The sequence below is a fragment of the Micromys minutus genome (assembly GCF_963924665.1).
Source record: "Micromys minutus genome assembly, chromosome: 9".
NCBI lineage: Eukaryota > Metazoa > Chordata > Mammalia > Rodentia > Muridae > Micromys > Micromys minutus.
In genome coordinates, this window is record NC_137978.1 from 26490237 (window position 1) to 26514665 (window position 24429).

Consider the following 24429-nt stretch of genomic DNA (forward strand, 5'->3'; position numbering starts at 1 on the left):
AGCCAATGACAGTTTTTAGGGGGTGGGAAGCTGATTGCTCTGGCAAAGCAGGAATATTCTCTCTGTGTCCTGAGGAACTGATGTAATTTACTATCAGGGTCCGTCTCTAATACCCACATAGTCCCAAAACATGTTACTTTGCAATGAATAGAAGTCAGAGAGAGCATCTGCCATCAGACCCTGTTAGAAGCCCCCGGGGATGAGACTCTGTATGGGAACCTTGACCTGGCCAGTGCTGTGGCAGACCCCAGCAAGGTCACAGTACCTCTCACAGGGAGAAGATAACGGAGTCCCTCAATCCCCATGGCAAGAGATGGGAATTAGCACCCTGGATGGCGGCTGTGAGCTCATGGTTTTCCCCCATGGCCACAGGCCCTGATTTCTGACTTGAAAAGGAAGTAAGGAAACATCTTGGGAAGAAATGGATGTGTGATCCTCAGATAGACCAATCTCATTATGACTTCCTTACAGTAGCTTCCATAGGGTAAAATTCTTTCGTCCCAGGCCCCTATCTTTCTGTAACCTTTCCTGAACTGGGGCTGCCTAGATTCCATCCTCTGTGTCTGGTCTGTCTACCTTTTTCATCCAGGGCACATTTACACCCTCAAGGCCCTGCCTCCTGTGATTCAGGGATAATCACTGCAGCCTAAATACCTCTTGGATTTAGTTTCTGTCTCTGACACTGCTGTGGTCATAGTTACACTTCATTCTCCCACCAGGCTTCAACTCCTGAGGGAAGGGTTGCTACTTGTTTGTGACACTTGGTACAGCAGCTGGTACCCATCAAATGCACTGGCTGTAACAAGGTCCTACTCATTATTCTAAATTCTGGATATTCTTCCTTTGTCCCTGCAAAAAGGTGACCAGTTAAGCTACACAGATGACAGACACCCAGTGTCTAGAAGGGAGATCCCTAAGTTTCAGTGGCTCTTCACATCACCTCTCCTCTTTTTCCCCAGTACAACCCATGCATTTAAGATTAGGCCTGATGAACCCAGAAACTCCTCCATGAGCCTCAGTCCTTAGAAAAGGGGCCAAACAGCCTGAACCTGCCGAAAGAGTGCAAATGCTCATGTCCTAGACAAGAGAAATCGAGCGCTGTAACAGGGATGGAGTGATTGAGACCAGCAGAGGACTGGGGAGAGGGATACACGTGTGGAGATCCAGGTCAGCTTCTGAGTCAGTCTCCTTCACATGGTCCGAGGATCAAGCCTCAGTCATCAAGCTTGTCAGCAAGTATCTACCCAGGGAGCCACCTCACCAGACCTTGATGTTTTATGCTGTAACGGTGAACTGCAGTTTATTCAGGACTGAAAGGCAAGCAAACCAGGCTGGCGAACAGCGATGGGGCCAGTGGGAATAGAGCATGTTTGTTGGCTTCTGACTTTGTTCATTCTGGCCATTTCCCGTGGGATAAACCTTGGTTCTCTACTAATGCCTTAATGTCACTGGTCTGTCATGCCCTCCCCATTTCAAACTCACTATGTATCTAAAGCTGTCTTTGAACCCTCGGTCCTCCAGCCTTCACCTCCCAAGTGCATGTGCCACCGGGTGTGACTCCGTTTTCTCCTTTGCAAATAGTTGGCTTTATTCCTTTGTCTTTTATGAAAGGTGTGGGTTTAAAATCAGAAAGTGTGCAGAGTATTGTGTTTTTCCTTGCAAATTAATACAGACTCTAGTTTTCCCTCATCAGCCCTGAAAGCTGTCATCTCCTTCGGGGACCTCTGGACCATTTCTGTGATTGGCAGGTTAGCAAATGTCCGAGGCCCTGTGACTCCTCAGCTCTCCCATCGCTGCACAAAGGCAGCTGTGCATGGAGAACACAGCTCCTGGCTGTGTCCCAGTAAAACCTTAACAAAATGCTGGGAGGTGGGGTCTCTCCCGAGCTTAACTGTCGTCTGACCTAGTAGCTGTACCCCTGGGCCATTCACTTCAGCCTCCACCTGAACTATATGCATAGCGGCAGAGGACTGAGTCTGAGCTTTGAGCTTGTGCCTTCATGACTAGGGCATGTCTGGCCTCTTTCTCTGACTAAAAGCAGTAAGCACAGAATTCCTTCCCCACCTTTTTTGTTTTGTTTTGTTTTTTTTTGAAGCTACCATCTAGTGAGTGGTGGTGGTGTATCCCTTTAATCCCAGTACTCAGGAGGCAGAGTCGGGTAGATCTGAGTTTGAGGCCAGCCTGGTCTACAGATCCAGAACAGCCAGGGCTACACAGAGAAACCCTGTCCCAAAACGCAAAACAGCAAAGCTATTATCTACTGATTCATGGGCAGGTGTGCCACACACACGTTGAGAAATTTTTTTCTTGAGTGTCCCCGTGTTCAACCAGTCCCACGTGAGACTCCAATTGACCGAGTTATCACCCCTGCTGCCCACTGCTATCCTGACATGGAGAATGGACCGGGCAAAAGGCCATGATGCTGGCTTTACTCAGCTCACATGAAAGCAGAGCCCCTCTGCTGATTCTTCCTCATGTTTCCCCACTGTGGAAATACTCGCCGTGCATTTCTCCTCACTCTTAACTGGTAACTTCCCCGTCCCAGATGCAGGGTGTATATGGCTCATGGGCACACCTCCGTCCCCATACAGAGTAGGGTATAGCCGTTTCTGCCCACAGTTTATGTCCAAAGTACGAAGTGGATTGTCCGAAGTGCTTTTGCTATGTGTATTGTCATTATTTTATATTGCCTCATCTATAGCAACACGGCCAGCGGGCAGGTGGCTACCAGTACCACAAGGCCTTTATACTCTACTCTGATCGAGCCCAGTGTCCATGGAGTCAGGGAAGGGGTGGTGATGTCATAGCTCTTACTTTATCTTAGATTTTGCTTAGATGATAATGACACTGTCATTGCAAAGCACTGTCCAAGCCCTGGGGACTGGGTAAGAGCAAAGAACCTGGCAGCCAAAGCCATGGGCCACAAGAGAGTGACTCTAGCCCTGGTTCCACAGCCTTATGCTGTGCTCCTTCCATCGGGGTGGGTGTAGGGGCGTTTGGGAAAGGAGCACATAACTGCTGCTCCTTTAAACATTAGCTTATTTGTCTGTAGGTTTTTTGGGTTTGTTTGTTTGTTTGTGTATTAAAGAGCTATCTTTTTTAAAAACCCCATTTAGAGTACCAGCTTGGTCAATCTGTTGGTACTTACATGGCCCTCATAGCTCCGTAAGCTCAAAAGCATAGAGCTTTGTGAGGTCCCTTGATGTAGCTGTGTGGTCACATGCCCAAACCTCACTGCACTGGTCCAGCCTTGGATATCCTAATGAGGCAAGCAATAATAGTTATTGTCCCAGAGTTCTGCAGGCTATCTGTGGAGGCTTACGGGAAGCTATATGGCTTTCCTCAGGCTGTGGATAGTCAGGACAAGACACTCGGACAAGAACCAGCAAACCAGACAGCCAAACACCCAAGAGTTCCATTGTGAGCCCGGCCACATGGCTGCCCTGTCTGTATAGATGGTTCCACTTTTCTTAGAGACACCTGAGGCTCAGAGATGTTAGGGAATTAGACTCGGCACATATACTTCAAGGATTTCCCCAGCATGCCCTAGTGCATTGCTCAAGAGCTTTGGTACAGGGCATAACCAGAGTGTGGCAGGAGGGGCTCTTGCTGGCAGTTGTGAAATGCTTTTCTGCAAAGACCTCCGCTCTCTGAGCTGCAGGAGTGCTGCTTCCTACCATGCTGATGCCCCATCAAGGCTTTTGCACTAAACCATCGGTATCTGGACTGTGAGGGTCTGTGAAATGGCTAAACACTTGCCTCGATCACACCCGTAACAGAGCCCCCCAGGCCTTGCCTAAGTGACTCTCACAACCTGCTGGATATAACACTATTCAGTGCTGAAATTACAGAAAAAAGAATGAAAAGGAAGTCTGGGGGTTCGGGTGTCTGAAGGCAGTGATCTGGAGCCAGCTGTGAGGGAAGGGCAAATCCATTATCAGGGCAGTGTGAAGGCCGCATAGGCCATAGGTGTATTTTCCACCTTTTTTAAGATTCAGGAACAGGAATTACCCTAGTTCATTTGGCTTCCCCTTGCCTCAGGTCCCAGTCTCCAGACAGACGGTGAAGACAGTAGAAACAAGTCTGATCCACTGTAGGACTGTAGTTCTCAATCCAGCTTCTGGGGGCTCCAAGAGGAGACCTACATCCTGTAGCCACTCTGGGCCTCAGTTTACCTCTCTGGGCAGCAAGAGTGAACTAGGCGTCACTCCTAGAGCCCTGGGTGGGTTTGCCAGCTCTCAGCCCTGTCATTGGGTTTTTTTTTTTCCCCAAATGGACTTGGAGGTCTTTTGGACACAGGCGCACAGGCTTGCAGGGTGCTGGGCTCCTCTAGATCCCAGGTTCCAAGAATGAGGCTTTGGTTCCCCACTTAGTAACTACAGAGCTAGTGAGAACATTCTCCTTTCTTGCCTATAAAACAGCATGACTGGTGAACCAGCTGGTGCAGGCAAAGGACCCTCTCTCCCCTGGGTTTCCGGGATTGGTTTTGCTCATCAGTGAGAGGCCAGGAACAGCCAGTGACAGAGATAACTAGAATTTAAACCCAGTTTCCCCAAGCCCTGTTTCTTTAAAAATAGATGAAGTTGGAGACATAGTGTATTGCAGAGCCCTGGCGAAGCTGGAAAACTTAGCTCAGCAAATAGCTAGTTTCTGGTAGTCTTGGTTAAGTCCCATCCCTGCCCTGATTCTTCTCTAGAAACAGGACTTTAGGGAAAGAGATGGGCAGTCTATCAGTGTAAGGCCATCTATAAACAAATGAATATTCGAGCTGGACTGAGCCATCCTGATCTACCATAGTGTTGTGCAGCTCTTGTGGCAGAAAGCTCCCAAGCACCCCTAAAGGAATGGGCCTTCGCCAGCTAGACACACATTAGGTTCTTCAAAAACCTTCCAGCAACTGAACTCTAAGATAGCCCATAGGGAACTTGACCTGTCCGGGAAGCCAGTCATTGGGATGCCCTCTTTCTCCCATCTCAGCAAAAAGGTCAAACTTCAAGCAAAGACTTTGTGTGTTTGTCGAACTTCCTGTGTGGGATTTGCCCATGCAGAACAAATTGGGGAAACCATCAGGCTCCCTTTATGTAAACCAAATGGCAGCTCTCTGGCAAAATGCTGGCTAGAAGGGACGGTGAGGCCACTTGTTTGGGGCCTGTGTGGCAAGCTGTTGAGGGTTCCCTCTGTGGATGCTTCAGATGGTTTGAAGGTCACAGCCCAGACACACAGCATAGTGAAGAATTCTCCAAGCTGAGGGACAGATGGTACGGGTCCCGGGAACATGGATGAACTACTGGCAAAGCACAAAGAAAAGTTTTTGCTTCTGACCTGTGCTGTGTTTTTGCTGTGCCTGGGAGTTTGAGGAGAGGCAGGTCTAAGGCAGACAGAGGCTACATTTCACCTAAGGGGATGAATTGAGGTTGCCATGAGTTTCCTGTCTGGGCTATCTGTCAGAGGCTGGGCTAGGATGCTCTGACACCTTCATGTGAAGACCTTCATGCCCTCCCTGTCTCCAGTGGTCCTCAGGGCCTCACCAACAGCCTTGCTTTATGGTGCATCTGTCTTGGTGACAAACTTGCACTCTCCCCTTGCTCACAACCAGCTTTGCCTTCTGCACCCCAGAGTGCCTCTTGTAAGGACCTAGCCTGTGCTACTAGCCAGGCTTTCAGGGTGCTTTTCAGCCATCACTTGAGGTCACAAGGTGGGGTTGCTGCAAGTGGTTTTCTCTGGTTTCTAGTGACCACCAGGAACCGCTCCTGCCTGATGGGGCACACGGGTGTGCAGTGCTTCCCCAAAACAGTCTGCTTGCTCTGTAAATGCATTTGTGTGACCAGGGAGGGAGCAGGACTGTGAGGGAGGAGATACTCCCTGTTGCCAGGAGCCCGGCGGCCAGCAGACAAGCCTTTGCCCCCTCTTGGCAGCTGGACCTTACCCCTTGAGCGCTCTTCCTGGTCTTTTTTCCCCCCATTTTCTTTTTGGGGGTTGGCTTCAAATTATCTTGTTTTGTTTACATTACACCCAAGTTTTGTGGTATAAAAGACTTGCAGGTGCAAATATGTCCCGCCTTCATTAACTTCCCCTCCCTTTTTAATTTATGTGATTTCAATTTTCCTTCCCTGTACTGTTAATTAGGGGACCCTCTAATCAGTGCCATTATCACAGTGGTATTCATGTTTAGGAAAGACGCTAAACAAATGCTTGCAAAATTGCTAAATGGCTAATTAATGTCTGTTAATTAAGAAAATTGCTCATGGTAACAAACCATGCCGTTGCTGGCAGCCGCTAGAAAGACACACACTTGTTGAAATTAGTAGCGTGGCAGGTAGGGGAACATCTGCTCCTCCAAGCTTTCCGGAAGTGAACAGCCCTTCACTTTGCCAAGAAGCTCTGGGGCTGTCCCCACTGGTGCCCTTAGCTGCTGGACAGTTCTTGTCCCCTTCCCCTTCTTTTGCTCACCTCTTTGTTGTCTACCTTCTCCCCCAGCCCCCACCCACACCCAGGCTTCGTGTCCCCATGGGCTTTAAGAAAGGAGACTGAGGATGGAACCAGTGACTGTAGCTGACTAGCTTTCCTTACTCTACACTAAGGGACAGCTCCGGTGGAGAAAGGTGCACATGCTCCTCCCATCCTGAGTCAAGGTCCTAGTGGCCTGCTGGGCCTCAGAGGCAAACTGGCTGTGAGCCACTATAGTAAACTTTTAGACTCCTCCTTATCTGCATATGTGCATGTTTTTGTGCAAAGGCTTGCATACTTTTTCCTGCAAGCTGGAAGTTCACTCTTCTTGTGATACACAAGGCTCTGATACTTCGTTTTTACTTATGTTTGGTTTGTATTTATTACATTGTTCTTAGCACCTACTGGCAGGATATAACCTGCAGTTTGACCAACTCTGTAGATCGTAAATGTATCTCCTTGTGTCTGGTGGGCAGTCGAGGTAAGCATAGCTGAGAGCTTTGGGTCAGCTTGGAACTGCAGGCAACTTGCCATCATCTGGTGTGGAAAGTGGGCCCTCTTCCCACTGAACCACCAAGCACTGGCCCTCCTCACACCTGTGCCACTTGACCCTCGGCCTGGCTCCGCCACTTAGAGCTTGTGTAGCTGTGGCCTGGGCTCTTCCGCCTCTGTGAAGGATGAAAGAAGAGGCAGTGCATACAGAGCTATTTTGAGTTGTAGGTGAATTCACAAACCACAGAGTCCTGGCATTGCTCACACTGGGCTTGGCTGCCGTCTGTGTACACCATTGGCTTAGAACCTAGCACCACCTCTGCCTCTGCCTCTGTCTGTGTTTGTCCATCATTCCTTCTGTCCTGCTTCAACCAGCCAGACCTTATGAATATTGTCTCTAATCACCTGTTCTCTGTCTCTTGAGACTGTGAGCTCCTTGAGGGCAGGGACTTCGCCCGATTCCTCCTGTGCCCTCTGAAGTGGTACCTGTAGGCATTGTATCTGGGTCCAGGGGCCCTGTCTGAGTCAACCAGTGTATTTAACATGGCAAACTCTGTTTGGTAGTAGCCTGTGTCTGGCCCTCGCTCCTGTGTGCTTTGATGAAGGTGCTTTGTTTTATTTTTTCGTTTTTCCAAATCCCTTGTGAGTGTATTGGTCAGCCTCCCTCCTTCCCACCTGCCCGCCGTTGTTCGCCATTGAACCAGGACCCAAGCAGCGCTCCGCCACCTCCTGCCAGCCACAGCCCACCACCCGCACGCCCGCCACCACTCTGCGTTTTGGTTTAATTTTTGTTCTTTTAAGCTTCTTCTGCGCTTCTCCATGTGCTGTGATCTATAACCTGCCTCTACTGTCTGGCCTCACAGGGTCCTCCGGGGTCACAGCCCTCGCCGCACGCACAGCCTCCACCTCACAATCCCAGCAGCATGATGGGACCCCACAGTCAGGTAAACGCACTGTGGCTCGCCGGCTCAACGGCCCGCCGGCCGGGGGGCGCCGGGGCAGGAGGAAGGAGAGAGCCGCAGAGGAAAAACAAAAATCAAAATGAGCTCCAACATTGCCTTCCAGTCCTGATTGACAAGTTTAATTTTAAAAATATTCTTATAAATACAGTCTTCATTTCCTGGACATCCCACCCAGTTTGGATCTGAAACCAAGAGAAAAGAAACAAATCTTCCTGTGACCTTGCCAGTGGCCTTTATGTTTTTGGTTTTTCCTCTCTCCCTTTTGTTTGGTTTTGAGTTTGGTTAACCATTTGTTTGTAACCAAGGCTGCACCCCTGGCCTTTTCTTTGTGCACTCTCGCTGCTCAGAAAGCTTTCTTGCCCATTCCGTGCATTAAGTTAGGGGACCCGCTGTCCCTTACTGTTTTTTTCTCCCCCATCATGTTTTCCCATAAGTCCTTGCTCCCTTCCCACTCCTCCCTGTTGATGATTTCTCTGTGCGTGCTTGTGTGTGTGCTTGTGTGCGAGTGCCTGCTCTGTCTGCAAACCTGAAGATGTCTCGCTCCTTTTGCTTGTTGTTTTCTTTGCCCTTGTGGAGATCAGAGGTGGCCTCCTTTGCCTTGCATTGATTTCGCTATTCTGCGTTCTGTGTGACGTTTCAGCTGCTGCCCCTCCACCCAAAGTAGATTTCTGCAAGCCAATGCAGGTTGGGAATTGTGTGGATCTGTTGTTCCTCTGCCCAAAGGAAGTTTTGCCTGGAAGGAAGAGGAGGCTACCGGACTAGAGAGAGCTTAGAAGATCACTAGTTGTTATAAACTGGACTTTGCAAAGTGCAAAGCATTTGTGTTTGTCACTATACAGTAGTTCATCTGTCATTGAACTGATTCCCTATAATTACAGCCTTTTATGTCACCGCGATATGCAGGCGGCCCCAGGCCCCCGATCAGAATGGGAAACCAGGTACAGTATCTTTTCTTGTTTTTAATTTCCTGTCAGCCATAGGCCTAGGTAGACCTGGACTCACGTCAAAAACAAGGTGCAAGACTAGGGGGCAGAGTACTGGACTTTAAGGTGGGGGAACTTGCCCATGTGTCTGTTCTGAGCCCATGGTCCGGCATATAACCTGCTTTTCACAGGGAGGCTCATAACAGCCTGTATTCAGGTAGCACCAACTGGTGGGATTGCAAGGACTCAGCTCTTGTAGAGAAAGTGGTAATGAACCTAACTCCCTTCCAGCCCATTCTTAGAAGAGGGTCTTCCTCCTTAACGAAGTCAACTGACTCTGTGGGTGTGTGGGTATGTGTGTGTGTGTGTGTGGGTGTGTTTCCTGGAAGCTTTTGAGAATTGCCAAGGCTGTTACTAGAGGGAGAGATGTCCTGAAGGAATGTTTAGACTGCAGAGGGAGCTAGGCATTTGTGAGGTGTTCAGTTTGCCTGATGTCCTGGAACAAGGAAGGGTTTGTTCATATAATTAGAAAAGTACCCTGCTTATGAAGAGGGCTTTTCAGCCCAGGGCCATGTACCTTCCTCTAGTCCATCAGAGTTGACATGGGTCTTCATGCCGTCTTCTTTGGTTTACACTTGAGTGGGGTGCTGAAGAAAGGCAGATGTCTCTACTGAGGATGGAAAGACAGACACAACCTGATGTAGACATCAGAGAGATTTCTCTCAGTGCTGAAATATTTTTAGCTAAAACTCTTCCAATGTCTTAACCAAAAACTCTGACAGCATTCGTTGCCAGCACACTGGGAGCTAGAACTTTGCTCTCCTCCATTGTGACTCTCTGACACACTCCAAGAAAGCCCAAGTGACAAGACACAGACTGGAGGATGCTCTCCAGTGTAAAAGCGCCCACCACCTTTCCACCTTGCTATTTTCCTTTCCCAGAGTCTTTTGTTTCCTGTTTTCCCCAACACAAAGGGGACAGATTTAGACAAAGAGAATTTAGAAACCCAGGTTTTTTAGCAACAAGGACTTCTTGGGTATGCCACAAGTGAGGAAGCAAAAGGAAGAAGGCCAGGCTTGTAGAAGAGCAGGCTCACCTCCAGGGGTACCCCTGTCCTCTGTGGGCCTTTGGAGGGCGCACACGGCAAAATTATGACCCCCCGCCCAATCTACAATGCTGTTCTCAGATATGAAGGCATTAGCCTTCTAGTGTGAGACCTGCTTTCCTTGGCCATTGTTCACATAGTCTCTTTCCTCTACAGAAGAGCCTGGACTGCCCTGTCTCCATTTCAGACACCCAGCTGAAGATAGTAATTCCCAGATTTTTTTTTTTAACCTAGACTGCCAGCTAAAACCCCTGGCGCATAGCAAGTTTAGAAGTCATGGAGAAATGTTGTGGAAAGCAGCCATTGTTAGAGCTGTCCGAACAGTACGGGTCGGGTGTACCTGTACTGGGGATCTAGGAGGACTCAAACCCTCTATCTCCATTAAAAACCAGCAGCACAGATGGGCAAGCACAGACCAGCCAGGGGACTCATAGTTTAAGAACTTGAGAGGAAAGGGGAAAATGAGGAAGGTAAGGATGACTCAATTCAGGGCACAGGGACCTGGCCTCATCGGCTGCCCAGACAGCAGGCGCTAGCACCACTTTGTGAACCTGCGATGCAGCATGGCCAGCAGAGCTGCTCCTCATAAAGCCTCCTAACCCCAGCCTCACCTTCCTGTCCTGAAGCTGGGAAGCAGGGAGGCTCTTTTCCTTCAACTCTCACCTCCCTGTTGAGCCTGCTTGGCATTCGCTGCCAGCCAGAAGCAGAAAAGCCTAGGTGTCCTATAGTAGCACTCAAGTCTAGGTAGGTTGTCATGGTCCCCAAGCCTCCACAGCACTGGCTTCAATCAGGAACTGTGGCTTTCTGTCACCAAGGTTTTTCTTCCTGAAGTCAGTGGCTTCTCTTTGGTCTAAAGGTCCCACAGGACACTTGGCCTGGCCTCTGCTGTTCTCTTGTTTTTCAAATTACAGCTGGAATAACTTCCCCCGAAGTCAATTACCTTCCTCTGTCCTTACAGCATCAAGTCTCCTTTTGATGGTATCACACTGGCACCCACTGCTAGAAAAGCAGGCTGCCCTTAATCACCCTGTTCCTCTACCCACAGATGCTTCTGCTCTGTGGTGGGAGCTCAGAGGCCTGGATGGATGGCTCTGCTGACTCAGCTTCAAGCTCTTAGAGCTTGGGCCCCAGTTAACCCCACCTGAATCTCCAGGGCCCCTTTATGGTTCGCCAAAGGCCTCCCTGTGGTGATAATTTTTAACCAGTGGCTCCTCTAAGTTCTTGTTGCTTGGAAATGTACTTAAAATGAGTTACATCTTAGTAAGTCAAAGAAAGGTAGGGCTGGACTTGAACTGCAGCCCTCAGGGTTCATGTGCTTCCCTTGGGGTGCGGGTGAGCAGTGAATCCGGAGCCTGCCTTGTTCCGGATGCAGGTACAGGTTCACACGGAGAGTCCAGCTCCTCATTGTGTTCTCACCTGTTGCTACAGTCTCCACTAATGCTTACAGAAACTGTCTGCCCTGCTTTCCAGAGCTTGGGGGACCCTACCCAGCTTACCGTGATGGTCTTAGGGAGGCCATGAGTAGCCCCATATGGCCAGGTTGGAGGAGCAGGGTAGGGCAGCCAGATGCATCCCTCCCAACCCCCAATATCACCCTTCACCACCCTATCTCTGTAAGTAGTAACTCGGGCTATGTCTCATGTCTCTTTCAGCCTCCAGGAGGAGTTCCTGGGACACAGCCATTGCTGCCCAATTCTATGGATCCCACACGACAACAAGGTAGAGGGGCAGGCAGGGTGGCCTGGCTTGAGGCGTTGGGGCCTCCTCTTTGCCTAACAGTACTGAGCTCACCTGTCTTCTCACACAGGTCACCCCAACATGGGAGGGTCAATGCAGAGAATGAACCCTCCCCGAGGCATGGGGCCCATGGGGCCTGGCCCACAGGTAAGCAGCTACCTATCTGTTCGTCCATCTGTCTCCCTGCCTTCTGTGTGCACCCGCCTTCTCTCCTTTTTCCATAGTCTTGTCAGTCTCCACATTTCTGGCTCTCAGTTGGAAGGAAGGGCTCCTTCAGGCCCCTGCAGAATGCTGAGTAGGACTAAAACCCCAGGGAGCAGTCTGGGTACCAGATCTTGAGCTGAGCAGCTCAAGCTGTGATATGGGAACCTCAGGAACCGAAAGCCACTTCCCTCCCTGAGTGGAACAACTTTAAGGGGGGTCCAGGACCACTTCATGACTTGAGTCAAGTGAGAGGGGTGGTGATGGCCTTGATGAGTCCCTTTGACTTCGGGGGACCCCAGGAACTTGTACCACTGACCAAATGAGAGTCTGTATCCATGTCCCCAGGAAATGTGGCCAGCCATGCTCCTCAGCTCCCACTTCCATCCTCAAAGCTGCACGTTGTCTGTCCCTCTCTTTGCTGTAGGTGATTGACATCTTTGGGTCCTCTTCTTGGGTCTCCAGTTTCCCTGGGGCTGAAGGTGTACCCTTCTGTCCTATGTTGCTACTTTATAGGAAAACCTACAGACCCAGAAACCATCCAGTCATTCCCAGAATCCCACAGCAAACCAACCTGCTCCCCTTTCTGTGATGTTAAAAGATCTCAGGGCAGCCCTGTCCTAAATCCTAAAGGGAAGGAAGGCTATGACAATTGTGACGTGAGAGGTCTTGGTTTCCTCAAATTTCCCATAGCTCATGTTTTCCCCTTCCTGTCATCTTGAGCTGACCATGGGACTGTCCTTGGACAGGTCAGAGGGCAGCATTTCCAAGTACAGCATCCTCTCTTAAAAGTCAGAGGTGGGTCTCTGTCCTTCGGAGGGCTTAGCCTGAGCCGTGTGGGACTCACTGCTGGTGAGGACTTGACAGGAGCTCTGGCTTTTCAGGGATCTGAGTGATGCTGGGTGAGATCTTGCTGTCCCTGTGGAGACTCTAAGAGGCTTGGCAGCTGCATCTCTAAGATGAATAAGCACAGTACCCACACTGTAGAGTGCTGAAGGAACTTACAACGCTCAGAGTGGAGGTGGAGGCAGCAGGAGCTCCTGTGAGTTCCTGGCCACTCGATACTGCTTAGCAAAGCTGTGTGGCTCTGTAGAAGTTCTAGGTCAGCTGGGGAAACAAAACAAAAACAGGACTTAAAGCCAATCCTCAGGACTTGAGCTGTTTAGTTTATCAGGCCTCAAGGTAAGGTCTGGGCTGGAGGGGGGGGTGTGGGCAGTGGGGCAGTGGGTCAATGTGGGCAGTGCAGAGCTGTTTCCTAGCATGTATATCCCTTGCTTCCATGCCCAGCATCACAAACAATAAGATTGGGGGGAAAAAAAGACTTACAGGGGCTGGAACATAAGCTCGGTAGATAATTTTCTTGGCATTCATGGGGTCTAGCTTTAACCTAGAGCAGAATCAGATCAAGATCATTGTCAACTCCACAGTGAGTTTGAGGCCAACCTGGGCTACATGAAAACATGTCTTAAAACAAAACAAAAAAAAAAACCTTGGAGAAATGGAGTGAGACTCCAGCAGTTGTAAACGGCATTATTAGCGTTAGCACAAAATGCTCCAGAAATCTAGGCCTTTCTCCTGGCTCCAGGATGTCTCACTGTATCCGTCCAGCACATACAGAAAGGCAGGATGCCAAAGCCTGAGATCGTCTGGCCTCTTTGCCTGCCACACCTATGAGGAGGGTCTAGGGTGCTTTGACCGTATTCCCTGGAACATGCTGCGTAAGGTGCAGCATTAAACCCTGACACTAAACCTCTTGAGCAGCCTGGAATTCTCATACCAATTTATTTCTGAGGCAAGAAGGCCTGGGCTGATTTAGTACCAGTCCAGGCACAGTCGGGGAGTGGGCTTCAGGATCATCGAGGATATCAACCGAGAAGTTTTGGACCCTGTCTTACTTACTGTTCAATTACTGTAAAGAAACATAGTGACTAAGGCAACTTATAAAGAAAGGTATTTAGTTGGGGGCTTGCTGACACTTTGAGAGGGTTATTATCATGGTGGTGACCTTGGTGGCAGGAAGGCAGGCATGCCATTGGAGCAATAGCTGAGAGCTCACATCCTCTGCAGGTAGCAGACAGAGAGTCTGGGCCTGGTGTGACATACTTCCTCTACAAGGTGTGTTCACTGTAGTAAGGACACACCTCCTAATCCTTCCAAACAGTTCCACTAACTAGAAGAACCCTAGTATGAGTTTTCTCTTTCAAAGCACCACAGATCCCAACCAAAGCTTCCCATAGGAGAGGGTGGACCTTCTTCTCGAGGTGCCTTTTGTGTTACTTGACTGCTGAGGCCACTCCAGGCACAGTAATGGACAAGAGGAGTGACCTTGAACTTGGGAATACTGGTCTCTTCTGACTCAACTCTTATTTCTGTTTGCAAAGTGGGTTGCCAAGAGGCGATACTTCATGAGGCAGGACAGGAACGTGGCTATGGACAGTTTCCTTTCTGCATGACATACATTCTGTTTTTTGGCCAAGGCTGTTACTAGCATAATTAAGTACTGCTGTATGAGTCCTGTTATGCTGTGAGATCAGACAAAGGTATGATGTCACTTGTGTGATTTGACCACTAATCCCTCTAGAACTTTCTGGGAGGGGTTGGGATATAGCTACAGTGTACGGTCTGAGGGTAGACTAGCACTCTGGTTTTTGACTCTGTATCCTGTTATAATCCAAAGGCGTGAGCAGACAGTTGTCCCTCTGGGACCTGCGATGGTTTTAGTGTGCAGTGGGAAAGAGGATGTCAGCCTGAGGTCCCCGGGGCCCTGGTGTTCACATTTTGCAGAGTGAATTCGTAGACAAAACTAAATCTTGGTCACATTGGATAAAGCAGGAGACCGGTGGGTTTTCTAGCAGTTTTGGCCAGGCTAGAATCACACCACTATCCTGGTTGGATTCTGTGTTCAGAAGTTTGGGTAGAGGATATTCTTGATTCTCCAGGGACAGTCCTGTGCCATCTGGAGAAACAAAGACCCAAGGCTCAGAGCTTTGGAAGGACTACCTATGCTGTAGAGAGCACCTGGGAAGTGAGGGAGTGAGGCAGGCACTGGGGAACCACCTGTCGCCAAGCACCCTGGCTTAAGGCAAGATGTGGGGGTCAGGTCTCGTGCCCAGGAGACCGCATTATAGCTACAGGTGAGTCTAATGACAGATGGCTCTGTTTGAAGATAAAACTATAGCAGGGCAGGTGACAGGAAGCATGAGAGAGTCCACTCTCAATAGACACCACCACTCATGTCCCCTAGTCCAACACAGCTGTGGAGCAGGCGCCTCTGTTCTCCTGCTGGGAGTGAGGAGGAAAGACCTGGTGCCCATGTCTTCCGTGTCCCCACAGAGGGAGGGCCGATGAGGGTGAGGAACAGCTCCTGTTCAGTACAGTCACCTGCAGCAGACCTGGAACCTGGGCACTGGTCTTGCAGTCCCAGACGGAAAGCTAGTGCTTCTGTTTTCAGCTCAGCTTTCATTCCTGTCTTGCTTACTGAGTGGCTGTGGGCAAGTATCTAGTCTTTTTAGGCCTCCAGGTTGTCATCTATGACTTCCAGCTTTGCATCTATAGCAGGAAGACTTGCCAGGGCTCTATGCAGGACACCAGCTTGTCAGCAAGCTGGGTAGGGTTGGAATCCTCTGTGTCTCCCCTCAGCATGCTGCAAGTTTAGGTAGCTGGCCCTCTTTTGACCCAACTTTGTGCTGTAGCAGCATCTTGATCTCCTTTAACCCTGGAGCGTGATGCTTGCCTCTTCTGGGGAGAAGGGCATCTAGATCTTTCTCATGAACCTGTTCTCATGCACCATAATAAACTGGTTTGCTGTGAGGGGCAGAATCGGGTAGAAGCATTCTGGGTCTGCTGCTGTCATCAAGTAACTGTACACCCCTTACTAAGGGGACATCAGAACCAGCACTTTACAGTCAGCATGGGTCCCTGTAAGGCTGAGGGCAAATAGGCTCTTTGTCCCTGTTTTATAGACTAACCAGGGTGGTGACCCTGCAGGCAGAACCTGGCAGCAGGTCCTTGTCCCACCTTAGCACTAGCTATTCTGTGCCTCACTTTCCAGCCTCTAAGTTGCTGTGACAGTTAAAGATCCATGTACACATGAGCATGGGACAGCTCTGTCCTCCATAGTGAGAACTGATGTTTGTGTAGGTGCCGGAGTCAACAGCAAGTGGCCAAGCTGAGGTCAGCTTTTTTTGTGGCCTCTGCTTACCATCCAGGCTCAGGGAGAGAGGCTGTGTGAGCTGGCTGCAGCCTGTCCTCCCTGCAGGCCTCACCCCTTGCCAGCTGAATGTCATTGCCTGTGTTCTGTCTAGGCAGCCTTGTAGACTCAAGACCTCCATTGGTGACCTAGCAGAATAGGGGCCCCTCAGTACTGAGGTTTGGGAGACACTTCTTTGTGAAGTCACCGGTTTTCAGCCCAGTGTTACCTCTGTGCTTGTCTGACCCAACACTGTCCCTGCCAGAGGAAAGATCCAGGGCGTATGACTGAGACTCTGGTCTGCCATTTGCTATTTTTTGGCCAGCTGCTTCTTCTTAGACTTAGAGTCTCTCCTGTTGTAAAGTGGGATCAGCTTCAGGGGGTTGTTACAGGGTCAGAGCAGACGACGTAAAGACCATGTGTGCACAAGAGGCGGCTCACACAGATCTCACCTTCAGCCTCTCACCAGCTTACTGCTCTCAGATACCACAGGGGCAGTGCCCAGACTTAACAGCAGGTACACTTGGTTCTCTTCTGTCTTCCACACTGTTTCTGTCAGTCACTGAGCACCCCAGGTTTTATGGGAATAGCCATGGAGACACTATCCTGCTATCTTCAAACAGAGTCCAGCAACGAGGGAGAATGGCCATATGGCTGTAGGGGAGGCTATTGAGCATTCTGAGGTCAGAGACATGGTTCCCCCTGTTGTCTTCTCCTTCAGTCTGATGTGACCCCAATCACCAAACAGCATCGAGCCCAGTAGCAAGAGTCACCTGTCTAACTGCTAAAGCCTGTGGGAAGGGGGCCGGTGGCAGCTTGCAGACCAGACACGTTTTAGAGAAAACCATTATGAAGGCCCTGCACACGCATTGACTGTTGTGACTGTCCCTCTGTGCTAGCTTGTTGTCATTGTGGTCCCTGTCACTTGGTCCCGTTTGTTCTGAAAGAATGTGATTTTTTTTCTCATCAGGTTGTTGTCACAGACTAATCCTCTCACTTATATTCTGTGTTTGTCTCCCTCCCGGTTCCCCGTCTCCTCCTCATAGACTGACCCTTGGTTATCGTTGCAGAATTACGGCAGCAGCATGAGACCACCACCCAACTCCCTCGGCCCCACCATGCCTGGGATTAACATGTAAGGCAAATAGGCCCTGGCCAGTGCCTCAGAGCCTGTGGCCTCCCCACCCACTGTTGGAACCCCAGAAGACTTAACCCTCATTGGTGCCTCTCTGGACCTCAGTTTCCTCATCGTTAGGGTGAGAGCTCTGCCTTATACAGTGTTGTGTGCCAGGCACAGTGTTGGCTACACTCATGGTAACCAAGTTATTCCTACAAGGAGTGGTTATTCACTGTCTGTGATGAGGTCACTGAGGCCCAGAGAAGTAGAGTGGCTTCCTTAGGCTTGCACAGCTTCAATGGCTGATTCAAGCCTTAATCCTTATCCAAATAAGCCCTGGTACTTAGTGCTTATGAGAATCGGTGGTCTGTCTTCCTAGGGAAAAGCAGAAATACTTTTGTATGTACTTTTGTAAAAACCTATTTTACAAATTTTTTCATATAATTTGAAGGGGTGCATAAGTCTCCTTCTGTGAAGTCAGATGGCACCCAGGACTTCCTGCACTGATGCAGCCTGATCCTGCCCCACTGGCTTCGTGCTGTAGAGTTTATAGCCCCACTTTCACTGTCCCCATCTCTCCTTCTCTTAGGGGCCCAGGAGCTGGCAGACCCTGGCCCAATCCCAACAGTGCCAACTCAGTGAGTATACAGATCTGAGGGGTGCCGTTTTCCAGGGAAAAGGTCCTGGGCATTAGGTAACCCAGTTGCCAGGAAGAGGTGTCAGGAGAGAAAGAGTGTAGTTTGATTCCACCTGATACCTCTAAGATGGCTTCTGTAGGTGGAGCCCATGGGCAGTGTGCTGGGGTGCTCAGAGGTGCTCCTGCCCTGAGCTCATAGATCCCAGCTGAGATCTGAGACTCCAAGTGCATCGTGGTTCTGGTTTCTGGCATTGAGGGGAAACGATTGACTGTTTGTGCAGACAGAGGAAGGGGTGTGGGTATAGCTCCCTCCTAGTTGTGAGGCCTCCTGGGACCCTACTGTTCCACCAAAGACTGGGAGAAAGGAGCCCAATCCCCAGGACCACTGCATGGGGCTGGACTCCTGTCTCAGACCGCATCCTCTAGAGACTGACCAGGTTACTAATTCACTGGGTCCCCAAGCCTACATAAGAGTAAGTGTGCCCCAAAGTGGGTTGGAAGTGACAGGGCACGATACTTGTCTGTCAGGGAAGACAGCTCCAATCCATGGCTCCTGAATCTTCTTTCCAGATCCCGTACTCCTCCTCATCACCCGGAACCTACGTGGTAAGTGCAGCTATAGATTCTGACTCTCTAGTGCGTATGACCAACTGCCAGGGAGGGCTGAGCCACTCAGGGTCTGGTATGTTTGTTCCTCATGAGAACACATCTGAGCCCAGAAGCCAAATTGCTATCAGTGTTTAAATATTTGTATAGGCCTGGGGTAGCCCAGACTTCTTCAGAGTTGACCCAGGAGGGGACTCCTTTTCTGGGAACACTCAGCGGGCTGCATGTTCCCATGTACTGCCTCTGGCTTTTGCCAGTTGGTGTGTGTGGGAGCAGATGTGTGTACACACCCACTGCTGATGTGATGCCTCTTGTCTTGAGAGGAAGAGCCTGAATCCAGCTTTCTCCAGGCTGTTCTGCTCCAGCTCTGAGTCAAGGGAGGTAGCACTAGGTACCAGGCCAGTCTGGGCACTGGCAGGTGGCAAAGAGGCCTCCCCAAGCTGAACAGCACAGGTTACTGACAGCTTTTTTCTCATCTCAGGGTCCCCCTGGTGGTGGCGGCCCTCCAGGAACCCCCATCATGCCTAGTCCTGCGGGTAAGAGGGCTTGCTGGGGGGGGGGGGTTACATCTGGTAGAAGTGGGGTGCTATGTGTCTGAGGGCTCTGTTGCAGACCATGACCTTTCAGGTTCTGCTTCCTGGGACTGAGTGCATGCTCTGCCAGGTGCCTGGAGATGTAAAGGCCATGAGCCCTCACTACCAACAACCCATTGTGTGGCTTCAGCCACCTGGCCCTTATACTCCTATACACTGCTTTGAAAAGAACAAGGTTGAGCCAAGGTCTCATTGCCGTACGTGACTTTAAAAGGGTCTTTGGGTTCCTGACAACTAGGAATCAGGATTGTAAAACACACACACTCTCCCCCTGAGGTTCTGGATTCTAGATCTCTAGTCCCCTGTGTAAGAGATCTTGTTTCCTGTTTCTTTAGTCTGGAGAAGGCATGCATGCACATGAGGGCAGGTGCACACGTGCACACATACATAGTATCACATGCACACATACATAGTATCGAAATTATCTGTCTACTGGCTAAGAATAGACTTGCAGTCAGCTGGGAGGAGTGCTGCCTACAGCCCCTACCCAGCCCAAAATAGAGGGAGAATTTCTGCTCCTGATAGAACATCATTAGCTGGTTTCCTAAGGAGACTTTCCTGGCTAGGTGGGAAGTGTGGAGCCTCCCCTTCCAACTCCCCATAAAGGAGATCTGCTCAGCTGCAGGGGTGGGGCTGGCTACAGCCACAACGGCTCCCGCTCCAGCTCCCTCTCTGCAGCATTGATGAGCAGCGTGACCTACATTCAGACTGGGTCACGTTAACCCACTCCTTATGTTAATGCAGCCCAGCCCCAGTTCCAGCCCCTCAGCCCAGCCGAGTGGTTCTGGATAACTTGCTGCATTTTCCTTCCGTGGGTGGGGCTAAGAGGAAACACAGGCTGTGTCCTTGTGTCCTTGTGTCCTTGCTAAGCTTAGGGGACAGATCTGTGTCCCTGTGCTGTGCTTGCCCAGATATCCTCACATTCTAGGGTTTGTGGTTGAATGGTTTTCTCAGTTGAATTTTCTGTGATTAAAAACTTTGTGGATCTTCATTAAATGCAAATTAGCCAGAAGATGGTGATACTTGGAAGAAATTTTAAGTGATAAAATACAAAAGAATGAGTTCAAGTGCCACGAGTTTGTTTTAATTAAGAAATGAATTAATCACCTGAACTATACGGTTCTCACTATTCTACAGACTCAACAAATTCCAGTGACAACATCTACACAATGATTAATCCTGTGCCGCCTGGAGGCAGCCGGTCTAACGTGAGTCTGCTTCCTGCTCTTTTACACACCAGATACCATAACAAATCATAATTAACTTCATCAGCTGAGGGGAAAGCAAGTGTAATTGATTCTAGCCATTTGTTACCAAAGATGAATAAAACAAACCATCAGAAAAGTGATTAACTCTTGGGCAAGTCAGTCCCCATCTTATTGCTAGTGGGAGGCGGGAGGGGCGGAGCTCACCCTCCGGGCAGGTGTGAGAATGCTGGCAAGGGAAACACCAGGCTTCTCGAGGCTCTGGCTTGCTCCCCATTCTTCTGACTGGCTGTGTCACCTTGGATAGTCCCTCTCACCCTTCCATCCTGTGCCCTGGGCATTAATGCTAAGAGGTGCCTTTGGATGCCTGACTAACCCATACTGATGCTAACATTGCAGCTCCTTTACCCCTTCTCCTGACTGTCTTCTCCCCAGTGCCCCACCCAACTTCCCTACGCAGCATCTGCCTTGATTCTGTAGATGTGGAGAAGAGATAGCCTCTGGTTTTGTGGGCCCAGTTCCTGGATGACAAAAAAGTCATGCTAAGAATTAGATCCCACATGTGGGCTGCCCAGCGCTGAGGCAAACATTTCTGTTGATGAGGAATGAGTCCAGGGCCTTGTGCACATAAGCACTTGCCCCTCCTGTACGGCACCTCTAGCATCGGATGCCACATAGATTTCATCTCCCAGCAACCTTCAGAGGTCATGTTCTTTGCCCCCCTCCTTTGCCAGGGCCATGTGTTGAATGAATATGGGGAACTCTCCTTGCCCTGGTTCCCCCTCGATAGGGTTGTCTTTTGTCCTGATATTACCACTAAATACTCTGTATTCTGAGATGCCTCAGGGGATATGTCCTATTTTGTAGCAGTGGGCATAGAAGTTTGAGAATACCAAACCCAGTGGACTGTGTGAAGAGCATTGTCCTGTCAGATGGATGTGGGTTAGGTCATTTGCCACCTACACTCACTGTTGTATTTTCACAGCCGTGGCTACTGTTAGGTATCCTTTATGCTGTGTTGCCCTAAGGGCTGTGGCCTCAGGACCTCTACCTGCTGCCATAGTTTATTCTCAAGTTTGCTTCATTTTAAAAAAAAAAATAGTTTATTTTCTGTATATGAGTACACATAGCTGTCTTCAGGCACACCAGAAGAGGGCATCAGATCCCATTACAGATGGTTGTGAGCCACCATGTGGTTGCTGGGATTTGAACTCGGGACCTCAGAAAGAGCAGTCAGTGCCCTGAACCACTGAGCCATCTCTCCAGCCCACAAGTTGGCTTCTTGATGCTGCTGAGTTTACATTTAACTTTATGAATACTGTGACCGTGTCTTTAAGAGTTGAGGTCATGAAACTATGAGCCATGACAGTATGTGTGTGACCCAGGCAGCACCAGAGTCAGTTAAAGGACACACAGCTGGAGGACAGTCAAGACCGTTACACTACCTTTAGACAGGTGCTCCAGTGGTCGGAGGTGGAGGGAAGCTCACGCTCTCTCCCAACTGTGTGGGCACTGGCACATCCTTTGAACCAAAAGTTCTTTTTGTTCTTCAAAATATCTGGTGTGTACACACACAGACACACCGATAGTGTTTCGTGCAGGCTGGAGAGAGCACTGCCACCATTCCATTCCCTGGCTGCTCTGGAGCTAAGTTCCAGATTCAGACTATAATAGAAGTCCTATGTGTGGACCAGAGGGAAGGGATTTTGATAACAGATGTCCCAGGCCCTTGGGCACAGCTGTGTTCTTTATGGTGTACAAGTGACAGCTCACATCATTATAACACAAGATTGTGCACTGAAGGCGAGGCTTAGGGTTAGAGCACACACCTCACATGCAGAAGACCCTGGTACCACCCAACAAAACAACAAAAACAATCAAAGCCAAGCCCCGGTTTGCTCATTAATCTGCATGTTCCACAAATCATGCTTGGCAACTTGATCTGAAAGCACTTCCCAGTGAAAGGAAAGCCTCTCACACCCTGTGCCAGGATTTCCACAAAGGGTGTCTATGACAACAGCCATCATGGTGAAAGTGTCCGTAACTTGTCAGTTTGCAGAAGAACTTTATCCTAATTTTACTTCATAGAAACAGAATGCCTCAGGTACATACTTGTAAGATGACAGCCATTGGGGTTGGAGAGATGGCTCAGTGGTTAAGAGCACTGGCTGCTTTTCCAGAGGATTTCAGTTGATTTCCTAGCACCCTTGTGGCAGCTCACACAGTCTGTAACTCCAGTTCCAGAGGCTCCGGCACCCTCACGCAGACACACATACAGGAAATAAAGAGGACAACCACTGTTGGCAGCCACAAAAAAAGGTGGTAAATGTTGTCTCTAAAGACTCAGCAGTTTTGTCGGGAGGCTGGGGACAAATGCCTTTAGTCCTACTTCAAAGAGTTCTACAAAGTGATTGCCAGGAAAGCAAAAGCTCCCAAACAAAACAAAACCCCACAGTTTTTAAGTGTGAGATGAGCCCAGTCTAGTGGTTCACACCTATAATCCTAGCACACCCAGGAGGCAGATGGGCAAGAAGATTGCCATATGGTTCTAGGCTAGCCTAGCCTACTAGTAGCCAAGGTTATATAGAGAGCACCATGTCCCAAAACACAAGAAAAGCAAAAGTGTGAGGCAAGAGGCTGTCCATTATCTAATCTGGAAATCTTCTAGAAAAGGGCAGGAGAAGGAATTGAAATAAAAAGGAAGGAGTGTGCTCAGCTAGCCCCTGTGCTAACCCTCATACCACAGAAATGAAACTTGGGAGAACTCGGAAAATGCCATGCTCAAGGCCAGCCAAACTAAACAGGACTAACTCACTTGGACTTCAGCTAGATCTCACAGGTGCAAGTGTTCCTCCGTGGCTGAATACCACTTCTTTGTGAGAAAAATGTTTAGTCAAGCAGGATGTGTGTGTGTGTGTGTGAGAGAGAGAGAGAGAGAGAGAGAGAGAGAGAGAGAGAGAGAGAGAGAGAGAGAAGGGCACACACTTTTGAATACTAGTCATTACAGGTAGAAATGTCCCAGAGGTTGGGGAAGGAGACAGAGGCAGAAGGAAGTTAGATGCGTCAGGGCAGAAGCATTTTTGTAAATATACTAAGCTTCCTCGTTTCTGTAGACAACCTGGCTCCTACCTGCTATTGCTAACTAGCCAACTCAGATTAAGTAATGGTGTCAGTATTGGACAGTTACCAATAGACTAAAGCAGTAAAGCTGGGACCGTGGCACCCACAGCAAGTAGATGAGATGGCCTCCCACCGGCGCGCAAAGATGCTCGCGCCTGAGAACTGGGAAGTGGGCTTGCTATGCACACATGCAGTTCCACGTCAATTCCCCAGAAAGCAAGGCTGTGTTTTATTTATTCTTTAAAGCGGGTCACATGCACATCCCTGGGACGCCAGCTCTGGGGAGATGGGAATAAGAGGAACCTGAGCTTACAGGTCAGCCCGTGATGAATAGACAAGCTCCAGGCTCAGTGAGAGACCCTATTTCAAATAAAGAGCAGCAGAGGAAACACAGCCCTGACCTCTAGCTTTCCTGTGCAGGTGTGCACTCACAGACACGCTTACATACCTACACACATACTGAAAAATACAAATTAAATAAAAATCTAGCACCCCAAATATTTAGACCAGGTACACATGGATATGTGCCTGTAAATGCAGCAGCTGTGGAGACTGAAGCAGGAAGATTGCTTGAACTCAGGAGTCCATGGCCCATCAGGGCAAGCAATACAGAGTTACCTCAAAAAGGTAATGAAACGGTGAAGCAGAAAATCTGCAGAATGGAAGATGTGATATTAAACTCGGGGTGGGGATTGTGGGAAGGGGACATCTGATATGTAAATGCAGAGAATATCTAATTTTTTTAAAGTTGGGGGAAAAAAAGAAACTCAAAATATGGAGAGAACTCTAACTATTCCATAATGAAAAGACAACTCAATTTAAAAATGGGGCAGATATGGGAATAGATGCTTCTCCAGCATTGTGCAGATAGGCCAAAAACAAACAAGAAGCTGTTAGGAAATGCAGTATAAAACAGCAAGGGCCACAAAGGAGCATCTTGGCTCTGCTGGGCAGGACCATGTGACCCCGCAGTTGCACTTGGGCATACCTGCCAGAAGTTGGAAATACCTAGCTCAGAAATGAGTGTGGAATCATCCCGAGTGTGTGATGAGCAGATGTGGGTGGCAGAGCTCTGCCTTGGACTTCCACCCATAG

At 49.4% G+C, this 24429-nt stretch overlaps 1 protein-coding gene across 8 annotated transcripts in view; it reads left to right on the forward strand.

The window, feature by feature from the left end:
• The window catches only part of SSBP3 (single stranded DNA binding protein 3), a 135349-nt gene that overhangs the window by 105886 nt on the left and 5034 nt on the right, over window positions 1-24429 (forward strand). Inside the window, exons 6-14 of one of the 8 annotated variants that reach the window (XM_080921852.1) lie at window positions 7803-7883; window positions 8780-8839; window positions 11582-11648; window positions 11737-11813; window positions 17103-17191; window positions 17763-17811; window positions 18339-18416; window positions 18898-18952; window positions 20147-20217. In XM_080921852.1, the coding sequence (XP_080777978.1) occupies window positions 7803-7883; window positions 8780-8839; window positions 11582-11648; window positions 11737-11813; window positions 17103-17191; window positions 17763-17811; window positions 18339-18416; window positions 18898-18952; window positions 20147-20217 (627 nt within the window). The remainder of the gene's footprint in view (window positions 1-7802; window positions 7884-8779; window positions 8840-11581; window positions 11649-11736; window positions 11814-17102; window positions 17192-17762; window positions 17812-18338; window positions 18417-18897; window positions 18953-20146; window positions 20218-24429) is intronic. The other 7 variants (XM_080921854.1, XM_080921853.1, XM_080921855.1 and 4 more) reach the window with 7 other exon arrangements.